At 38.9% G+C, this 10,909-nt stretch overlaps 1 protein-coding gene across 2 annotated transcripts in view; it reads left to right on the plus strand.

Moving 5' to 3' along the window:
- The window catches only part of CDK19 (cyclin dependent kinase 19), a 177,091-nt gene extending 166,484 nt beyond the window's left edge, over window positions 1-10,607 (plus strand). Inside the window, exons 9-13 of one of the 2 annotated variants that reach the window (XM_065888713.1) lie at window positions 3,925-3,997; window positions 4,392-4,489; window positions 5,275-5,353; window positions 5,967-6,233; window positions 9,374-10,607. In XM_065888713.1, coding sequence (XP_065744785.1) covers window positions 3,925-3,997; window positions 4,392-4,489; window positions 5,275-5,353; window positions 5,967-6,233; window positions 9,374-9,505 — 649 coding nt within the window. In that variant the 3' untranslated portion in view covers window positions 9,506-10,607. The remainder of the gene's footprint in view (window positions 1-3,924; window positions 3,998-4,391; window positions 4,490-5,274; window positions 5,354-5,966; window positions 6,234-9,373) is intronic. The other variant, XM_065888714.1, reaches the window with a different exon arrangement.
- The last annotated feature ends 302 nt before the right edge of the window (window positions 10,608-10,909 follow it).

A 10,909-nucleotide genomic window follows, 5' to 3' on the forward strand; every position in this document is an offset into this window, starting at 1 on the left:
AACTATGATTTTGTCTTTATCTAACTAATGACTGGTGACTGAAATGCTGGGCTAGGCAACCAGGAAGGGTGGCAGGAGGAAGAACACATGGCCTGGGATTTGAGTAAAACAAACTGGTGGGGACATGTATGCTGAGTAGAAGTGAGAGGAGTTTGTTATAAATGTGCACACCTAGAGGAAAAGATGGAAGAGGTTCTCTCTTGGGCAACTTAACAGAAAAATTTCAGGACAGGATGGCTTGTAGGAACAAAAGCAGACATCATAAAGAGAAGCAGAGAATGGCACTAATCATTTTGGGCCTCTCTTTTACAGTCCTTGGTAGGGTCCTTGCCTCTTTTCATCCCTTAAAGAGAGACCTGACATTGCTCAAGGGTCTGAATTGGGCTCTCTTCTCACTCTAGACATTGCCCCAGGCAGTCTCCATGATTTTGATGGCCACAATGTACCATCAGTTATGCTGATAGCTCCCAGTTTATACATCCTACTTAGATCTCTTTCCCAAGTTTCAGACCCATTTATCTAATTGCCTTATGGAATCCCCACTTGAATGTCCCATAAATACTTCAAAATACATGTCCAAAACTGAACTCATCATCTGTCCTCCTAAACCTCTCCTCCCACTATATTTCTTATCTTAGGAAATAGCTCCATGATTCATCTGATTGTTCAAGCCAAAGACCTGAGAGATATCCCTGATCCTTCTTCTATCTCACTGTCTTCCATTTTACCGCCCAGTGTCTAAACAATTAGCAAATCTAGTAAATTCTTTGTTCTAAATATCCTTTGGATCTTTGTATTTCTCTCCATCTACCATTCCACTGTTGCAGGCCAGACCACCACTGTCTCTCGCCTGGAATCCTGCAGCGGCCTCCTAAGTGATTTCTACCTTCAGTCTTCACTCCACCTCACTGTCTGTACTGCAGTCATTGCCAGAAGCACATTTGATCATGTCAGTCTTCAAGTTGCTCTTAATTTACCATTGCTCTCAATTTCTTAATATAGCTTACAGAGCCTTGGCTTCTGCATCACCAAGTTCATCTCCTAAACCTCTGTCCACTTTGTACTCTATAGCCTAGACATCATGAATTTCTTTAAGAGCCTCAAACCCCCTAAGTTTTCTTTGACCTCTGGATTTTTACACATGCTGTTCCTTCAGTCTGGGATATACTCTCCTCCCACCTATTTCATCTGATTAACTCCTTTATTTATCCTTTCTATCCTGACGAGATTTCCCCTTGACCTCCTAGTCTGAGTTAGTTAGGTGCTTCCCCTCTGTACTCCCATAGCATATCCTGTGCTGCTTCTCTTGGCACTGATCACTTTGCTCTGCAGTTGGCTTTTGAACAGTTACCGTCTTTCCCTCTAGAATATGGATGGTGCCTATTTTATACACCATTATAGGTATCCCCAGGGCCTGGTACATAGTGCAGTCTCATTAGTTACTTGTCAAATGGGTATTAAATGAAAGTGGTTCGGGCTTCCCTGGTGGCACAGTGGTTGAGAGTCTGCCTGCCGATGCAGGGGACATGGGTTCATGCCCCGGTCCGGGAAGATCCCACATGCCACGGAGTGGCTGGGCCCGTGATCCATGGCCGCTGAGCCTGCGCGTCCGGAGCCTGTGCTCCGCAACGGGAGAGGCCACAACAGTGAGAGGCCCGCGTACTGCAAAAAAAAAAAAAAGAAAGTGGTTCAAGTAATTGAAGATACACTAGTAATATAAAAGATAGAGAAAATTAATGAAGGCAGTTAACATTTTATCTTAGTATTTAAAGGCCAGAGGGAGAATTTTACATAAAATGATAGTATTTACAATAACCAGAGATAAAAGGAGAGAAATTTTAAAAGATAACTAAAATTCAGTTAGAAAGGTAATAGGAAAAGTTCAGAGATAAGAGCCATACTTCCTAAGCAGACAATTTTATCCACGCAAAATCAGGCTACTGATGCATAAGACAAGAAGGAATTTATTAAAAATTAGCTAAATCTAATACAATACATATATGTCAAAGTATAATAAAGAAAAAAATTCCAGAAAATGTTATATCAGATGACATAAAAAGTAAACGAATAATAACTTGTTTATATTAGATAAAAAGAACCAAAAAAATTACCCTTAAAGTGAATTGTGAAGGATAACAACAGAAGTTGCTGTAATCTTTCCAATGTTAGCTGTCAACTCTTACTAGCTCATTAGAAGGCAAGGTGAAAATAGAATTAAAAGGAAATAAGTAAGTTGACTTTAAAAATTGAATGTTTGAATAAACATGTCTGATAAAATGCTTTATAATGTATATAAAAAGTTTGAGTCACTTTGAAAACTGTTCAGCTCTTAAACTGTAGCAAATCTGGAAGAGGATAATTCAGAAACTGACACAAGAATTTATCTTAGCTTTAATACTAGGAAAAATAAGAAACCACATGGGAATTGAGCAATAGGATTTCTCAACTTCAAGACCTTTTATATTATGATAGAAACAAATAACCTAGAATCTGGAGTTAACCCAAGAAATCAGTTGATTCAACATAAAGACTAAAGCCATGTTGACAGACTCCATTTCTACATAAACTTTAAAGTTTCTTTCCATTACCAAACTTAATGGCTACCTTGCCAATAAAAATGTTCCTGGTATTGGAGGAAAATAATTGTTAAATTAATATACATGGCAAAGATTTTTTAAAATAAAAATACCCAGTGTTGGGTAATATAATAAACGGGCACGCTTACTTATATGCTACTGGTGAGAATGAATGCTTCTCAAACTTTAATGTACCTACAAATCACATGGAGACCTTGTTAAAAATGCGGATTGTGATTCAGAATCTGGGATAGGGCCTGAGTACATGCATTCCTACTGCAGTCTCTCTGGTGCCCATGCTTCTGGTCTGAGGGCCAGGTTTGTGTAGCAAGAAGGCTTTGAAATGTACATACCCTTTGACCTAATAATTCTAAGAATTTATCCTGAGAAGGCAGTCAAAGCAGCCACACATAGCTAAGATGAGGCACCTAAGGCTTTCCTAGAGGTTAACTAACTGCCCAAGATCACACAATTGGTAAATGATTGTGCCAGGGTCTGGTAGGGGTCTCTGATTCTCACCTGCCATGCAGTATTGTCTCCCTACATGTGTACTAGATTGACCTTCAAGAACCTGCGTTTTTACAACTGTTGTGAAACAAACATCATTAGTAACAGTAGAAAATATACATTCAGTACAAATAATAAGTTTAAAGAGCATTTGGCAAGGAAAAATGTTTATGAAACAATATTAAGTGAAAAAAGTTAGCACAATTTATATAGTATGATTCTAATTTTATAAAGACAAAAATGCCTGTGTTTGTATTATATGCATGAAAAAAGGACAAAAGAAAATTATCAAAATCTTGATGACAGTGTTTTTTATTGCTGCTAGGTTATGAGTGATTTCAGTTTTTTTCTTTATGCTTTTCTATATTCTCTAAATTTTCTACCATGAACATATATTACCTATTTTTTGACCTTTTTAATTTGAAGTATTTCATATATAGGAAAGAATACATATGATGAAAATATGTAGTCTATTTAGAATAATAAAATGAATAATACCCATTTACTCACCCTTCAGCCTGAGGGGTTGATATCCTGATATAGAGTATGTACCTAGGAAAGGAATTGCTGGGTCACAGGATACTCACATTTTCAACTCTTATAGTTCATGAGTCATTATCTTACAAAGTAATTGTAACAATATAAACTCCTGCATGCTGTGTGTAACGATTCTTATTTCTTCACACATTTACCAACATTTGGTTATGTGTTCCTTTTTAATCAGAAAAAACAATGGCTTAACTTAACACATACCATATAGGAAAACCAATCTTGGAACTTTTCATTAAAAATTGTAAATTGTGTGAGTGTTCTTAATAGTGTGTGATTCTCATGTCTACAGGTACGCCAACAGTAGCCTCATAAAGTACATGGAGAAACACAAGGTCAAGCCTGACAGCAAAGTGTTCCTCTTGGTAGGTTCCTCTCTCCCAGACTGGGAACTTGGATCCTTTAGCACAGCCCTCACCCCACCCTGCTTACCACGGAATTGTCCCAGCTCTTCCTCCTCTTTAGAAAGAAAGGAAATTGGTGGATGCTGGGGCAAAATTAAATCTTTCTCTTTTGAGATGTCACCCTTGACTTTTAGCCTTGTCCAGTGGTTTATCAGCAGAAAAAAATTTAAATTCTAAAAGGGCTCTAATGCTAATGATTTCTGCTAGTCTCACATAAATGTGTCTAGTGTATTAATATTGTGGTGAGCTATACAAAATGGCATTTGATATTCTATTAGACATTAACACAAAAGTCAAAACATTGACTTGGAAACAAACTTTTCATGTGCTGTCAATTTCTTATGTGTTATTCAAGCTTCAGAAACTCCTTACTATGGATCCAACCAAGAGAATTACCTCAGAGCAGGCTCTGCAGGATCCCTATTTTCAGGAGGACCCCTTGCCGACATTAGAGTACGTATCCTTCCTTTTCTGTATGCTTTGCTCCAGGCTGAGGATGTTGGATGGTGGCTGAAAGCAAGAGAAGCACTTGTTACTGAAGTATTTTACTTTCTTTGTTAATACTGCCGCAGAGAAAAACTAGTCAAGAGAGAGGTCCTGTATTTTGAAACAGGCAAAGCTGTAGAGAGGTGTGAATGAAAACAAGTATTTTAGGAATGCCCATTAATCCGTTTTACAGATGAAAACTAAAGCTGAGAACAGATGAGACTTTTATAGGTCGGTCAGCCAGAACAGTTCACACCAAATCAGTAGGGGACTGAGATTTTAAAATTCTGTGTGTCTACTCTACTGTACAACCAGACTCCTCCATTTCCCCATCCTGGTTACACCCACATATATAAATTGTGCTTGGATTTATTAGAGGTGCAGCTTTTCTTGAGAAAATTATTTTCACTGTTGAAGCAAACACACATTCAGTTGTTTTTAGTGCTGATGAAGTTTGTGTGGAGAAATTTCTATGTCATATATGTCAACTAGCTATAACCACAGTTAAGATTTGTCATTGAAAGTGGCAATTCGTGTAAAACTCAGATGACACATTGTTCTGTTCTTATTGCTTAAATTGTGTTGAGAGGCATAACCAGCCACAGATGAAGAGTAGGGGAAAAAAGTGGAATTTTTTTTTAAGAAAAAAAATTTTTTTAAGAAAAAATAGTGGAATTTTAAATGAACAAGGTCAGTGATATTGTAGATTTTACATCATGACATGAATTCTTTTTTCTTTTCATGGTTTTTAGTGTGTTTGCTGGCTGCCAGATTCCATACCCCAAACGAGAATTCCTTAATGAAGATGAACCTGAAGAGAAAGGTGACAAGGTATATACTGCACTTAGGAATGGATAATTTAATAATTCCTATATATTTAACTGCCTTTTATTTAATTATGTATTTACTTTATTGTAGATGTACTTTGCGATTTGAAATATGCATTCACAGATAAATGAACTTCCTGATTTGTTTTATTGCCTATTTTATTCCCTGATTCTTAATTCTTGCTTTTTGTTTGTTCCTGTCATTGCTGTCACTTTATGCAGGCTGCTTTTAAAGCATCACTCTATTCTTCGATTGCAGTTGACTCCTCCCCACACAGCCCTACTTTTCCAAATTGATTGAAAAGACTATTATAGCTGTTTTAATGAGTTGCTATTTCCTGTGTGCCTGTGCTCTTCAGTGGGATGTCTGTGACTGACTTGGAGGGTTACTGTGCAAATCTAAATGAACTTCAGAGAACGGGTCCTGTTCGGGGCTCAGTACTTTGACTTCTGGAGCTGCTGTATTCCCTGGCTGCTCCATTCTCTGGTCATTCCAGTCACTTTGGTGTCCCACAGAGGTCCCTCCCCAGGTTGGTCAGCAGTCTCATGTGCATATCGTGTCATGGAAGATGTAATTTAGTTCCACAGCAAGCTTGCTTTTTTTTCCTCTCTACAAGAATCAGCAACAGCAGCAGAACCAACATCCGCAGCCCGCAGCCCCGCCGCAGCAGGCAGCAGCCCCTCCACAGGCAGCCCCGCAGCAGCAGAACAGCACCCAGGCCAACGGGACTGCAGGAGGGGCCGGGGCGGGGCCCGGGGCCACCGGAGCAGGGCTGCAGCACAGTCAGGACTCCGGCCTTAATCAGGTGCCTCCAAACAAGAAACCGCGGCTAGGGCCTTCAGGCACAAACTCAGGCGGGCCTGTAATGCCGTCAGATTATCAGGTACTCCCCTGAATTTTGTACTTTTAAATTTTCATATACTGTTAAAAAACTAAATGCAACTGAGTAAATTTTAAAGGTCTTATTGGCCATATTCAGTGATTCATGTGTCAGGTGGCATCTCCCCTAGCAAATACAGAGAAGCTCTGAAGAGCTGTACAAAATGGAAGACGTTTATCGGCAGAAGGAGGTGGGACAAGGACACTAACAGAGAGCTGATTGTTTCAGGCCCGGGGAACCTTCCTTTGGGGACTACAGGAGTCTACCAAGTCGATTACTTCTCTAATGCTGACTAGGAGATCCCAGACTGACTGGGGAGGAGTACATTCCTGGGAGGGGCTGAAACTGCAGTTAGGTTAGTCACTGTCTCACTTGTGGGCTTAGCACAAGTGACTCCATTTTGAGCCTGTCGTCTCTTTTTTAACAATACATTTTATAAAATGGGAAGTAGACTTACAGTAGATCCTTTTAGAATTAAGTGGTACTTAACTCTAAAGTTTGACTATACAAACTGTACAATCCTGTTTCTAGGGCGTTATATGAAAATGAAGGTTTTTGTCATTTCATGTAATTGCAAGATATTTTGTTTCTTGATTTGATTATCCTAAAACCCTGAGGAGGGAAGGTGAGGCAGGCAGCTCCTCCTCAAAGAAAATGTCTCATTTTACCCTTACAGCTGCCTATCAGGTTTGAGTCAGAAAAAGATACCTAGATAGATAAGCAATTGAAAAGGGAGAGGATGGCGGCTTGTTTTGAAAAAAGTAAGCAGCATCCTTCAGAAGAAGAGAAAGGGACTAAGATTGAGACTTCTCAGGAATAACTGTTATAACTGTTCAATCTCACTAGAAATAATTTTGAGGCTAGAAAATACATTTTGTTATTAAGATTTAAAAGAAAACTACAATTGTATTACCAATTCAGGAAATTAAAGGAAAAAAGTCTAAGGATTGGTATTTGGAGAGAGAGGTAAAAATACTGGTGAAAACTGTAGGGATTCTTGGGAGAAAAAAAAGTTTTCAAGGTAGTAACAAGGCAAGAAAAGATCTAAGAAGGGAAGGGAATTTAAAGGTTAAAAAAAAAGGTTTAGAACCACAGTCCCTCAGGGAACTGGTGGAGAAGAAGCACACAGGAGATAGATAACAGAAAACAAAACCATGGGCAAGGAAGACATAAAGTCACTGATTAGGAACTGGAAACAAGAGAAACATTAACAAGAAAGACATAATAAATAGCTGTCTAACTGGCTTTACATTCTGAATATCTCAGCACAACTACTTTGAGAACTTACCTTGGAAGATTCCCTGGAAGCAGAGGAGTATATAATAGCACTTCCATTGGTTCCAATTAAAGTAATCAAGGCATCAGTTTGATCTGCTAAAAACAGCTTGCTATTTGGGTAGTAGTCACGAACATATTTGAATTTTACTATAAAGTCAGTTTTCCCCCTAACATTAGTTTATTCTTATTATATGAGCAACAAACCTTTACTATATACTGGCTCATCTTTGTGTCTCTGATTATGTTATATTAACCTGATTATAGTCGATCCTGGACAGATTACTTAGCTATTGTATTTATTCCTTTCAAATCCAGGAGTTCTTCAAATGCTTTTCTTTGTCCATACTGAGCTATCTACTTAAAAATAAAATAGCATATCTGTGAAATGGGTAGCTTTCTCAGCTAGTTAGTTGGAAAGACTAGCATGAGGGGTGAGGGAGTCCCATTGCACCTGTCTGCAACTCTCATATTATCGACACATTTGTTCTTTATCCAGTACGGAGGAGGTATCACGCGGAGTCTAATCAGCTAAAGTGAAAGCAGTCATAGCCAGCTCAGCAACTGTAGGCCTCGTGAATGGAAAGGACATTTTTTTTTCCATAATAAACTGACAATAAAACATAGTTAGAATCTGGAAAGGCTTCTTACAACAACACAACTCGTCAGAATTGTGTAACACAGGAAGGAGTTAAGCGAGATTATTTTTAACCAAGACTATCTTATTGCTCTGTTGTCTTGGACCCGATGTTGCAAGTCCAGCTTGGCTGCCTCTTGTGCGCTGAGTGGGGCACGCTTGCTTATTTGTCCTTCCGCAAACCGCCAGTGCCACCTCAAGGTCATTTACATTTTTAACTCCAAGTAATAGCTTTATTACATATGACCTTTCCCACTTCGCTCACAGGAAGAACCAGCCTTCTGGGCATAGCCAAAGACACTGGTTCCAGCTATGCTTATATTTAACCAGGCACCCTGTTCTTATTCTATAGGTGAATTTTTCTTTTACATATTTTTTTCATATTTGCCCTTGGTACTATGAAGATGAATGTTTCACTTAAGGTAATAAAAATACATTGAACTGAAATACATTTGTCTCAGCCTTCTCTTGAGAGAATTTTCACATATGAAATTTTTAAAAATTCTAAATGTTACCTGAAGGACTTCTCTGGTGGTCCAGTGGCTAAGACTCCGCGCTCCCAATGCAGGGGGCCTGGGTTCGATCCCTGGTCAGGGAACTAGATCCCTCATGCCACAACTAAGGATCCCGGGTGCCGCAACTAAGACCCTGTGCAGCCAAATAAATATATAATTAAAAAAAATAAATGTCACTGAAGTTTATAAAAAGCACTTATTGCTGCCACCCCTACCCAGCCTTGCCTGGCTCTGTCATGTAGGTGATGCTGCTGAAGCCACTCTAGCCTCTCCCTCTGAAAACTCTTTTCTCTAAAAGACGATTTCTTAATCACAACAACTTTGTTATTTATAATGAGAAAACTAACAGCACGTCAGTATACATTATGAACACCACCGGTTCAATATGCCAAACTGATTATTCCTGTTTGCAAATCTCAGTTATGCAAAGAGAAACTAACCAGAATTAGCCTAAGTTTCCCCTCTACCTTTCGTTGCCAGTGTAGCTTATCTCCCAAAGAAATCCAGCCAACTTTCGTGCATGCCAGAACAGTGGTGGCAGGCTGTGATGTCAAGTCAGCAAAATGTATTAACAAACTAAATTAACTGTCGCTACGATGGGTCAGAACCCGGAGCCTCTGATGAGAATGGCTCATCTCTCCGTCCTGCTGTGATTAGCATCTTGAGCTGTTCCCTTCCTCCATCAGTCACTCCCTTTTCCTGTTTCCTTCTCCTAGCACTCCAGTTCGCGCCTGAATTACCAAAGCAGTGTTCAGGGATCCTCTCAGTCCCAGAGCTCACTAGGCTATTCCTCCTCATCTCAGCAGAGCGCACAGTACCACCCATCTCACCAGGCCCACCGCTACTGACCCGCTACAGCCAGAGCACAGACTCCAGCAATATGACGTCTGCATTGAAGAGAACCAAAAATGCAAACTCTGATGCTGTTTAAAACTCATCCACTTAGGAGGAAAACTATTTACTGAGCATTTTGCAGGACTGACTGATGTCTTTATTGACTTAAAGAAGATTTTTGTGAAGTTTCCCCAGCACCCTTTCCCTGCATGTGTTCCATTGTGACTTTTCAAAGCGTCTGATCTAATCCCAGCACTTAACTTCTGTAACCTTCAGCATTTTGGGGGAGGATTTCCTGGTGCACCTTTCTCATGCTGTAGCAATCTCTATGATTTATCTTTTCAAAGCTCTTTTACTAGGATTTTAATGTTTTAGAAACAGGATTCCAGTGGTGTATAGTTTTGTACTTCATGAACTGATCTAGCAACACAGGTAAATATGCACCTTTTAAAGCACTATGTTGTTTTCACAGAATATAACTCTTTTGCTCATGGAAGTCTTAAATGGGAACTGTTACTGTCCCACAGTACTTTACTATTCCATTTTTATTTCTCTAGTTTCAGGGAAGGTCTAATAAAAAGACAAGTGGTGGTACAGAGGGAAACTGCAACCAAAAACAGCCTAGATCTTTGCAGTTACTATGCTTTATGCTATGAAGAACTAAAGTATGTGGTAATTTTTATATAACCATTCATATGGAACTTAGTTCCCAGAATCATCTTATTCTGAATAGTATCCAGTAATTAAGAATTATAATTTTAACCTTCATGTAGCTTACGTCTACTTTAAAAAGGGTTTCAAGAGCTTTGATGAAATACAGTCCTCTGGTGACCCACACCAGAAAACTGAAGAGAATATTAACTGCACTAGGATTTCTTTAAGGAGTAATGTTGATCAAAGGGAAGGAAAAGCTTTTAGTGTGTATTGTACATAAAGTTGGCTTCTCTAAAGAACTGTTGGTTTCTTCACATCTGGGTCAGTTTGAGTAACTTTCTTACATAATCAAGGGTACTCAAATAGAAGCCTGCAAATTAATCTGCTTTTAAAATAAAGAGCAGTGTTCTCCATTCGTATTTGCATTAGACATAGAGTGACTATTTTTAAAGCATGTTAAAAATTTAGGTTTTGTTCATGTTTAAAGTATGTATTATGTATGCATAATTTTGCTGTTATTACTGAAACTTAATTCTATCAAGAATCTTTTCATTGCACTGAATGCTTTCTTTTGCCCCTAGGAGAAAACTTAATAATTGTGCCTAAACTATGGGCAGATAGTATACGACCTATTAGATAAGTGCTATTTGCATTTCTATGATCTATGACTTAGAGACTGAGCTCTTTCTTAGCCAGCATAAGGACGCTCAGCAGAGTCACAAGGAAATGTAGAGACTTAGAGCTCCCATTGTAATGTAAGGGGC

This window comes from Phocoena phocoena, chromosome 12 (assembly GCF_963924675.1).
Source record: "Phocoena phocoena chromosome 12, mPhoPho1.1, whole genome shotgun sequence".
In the NCBI taxonomy this organism is placed as follows: Eukaryota; Metazoa; Chordata; class Mammalia; order Artiodactyla; family Phocoenidae; genus Phocoena; species Phocoena phocoena.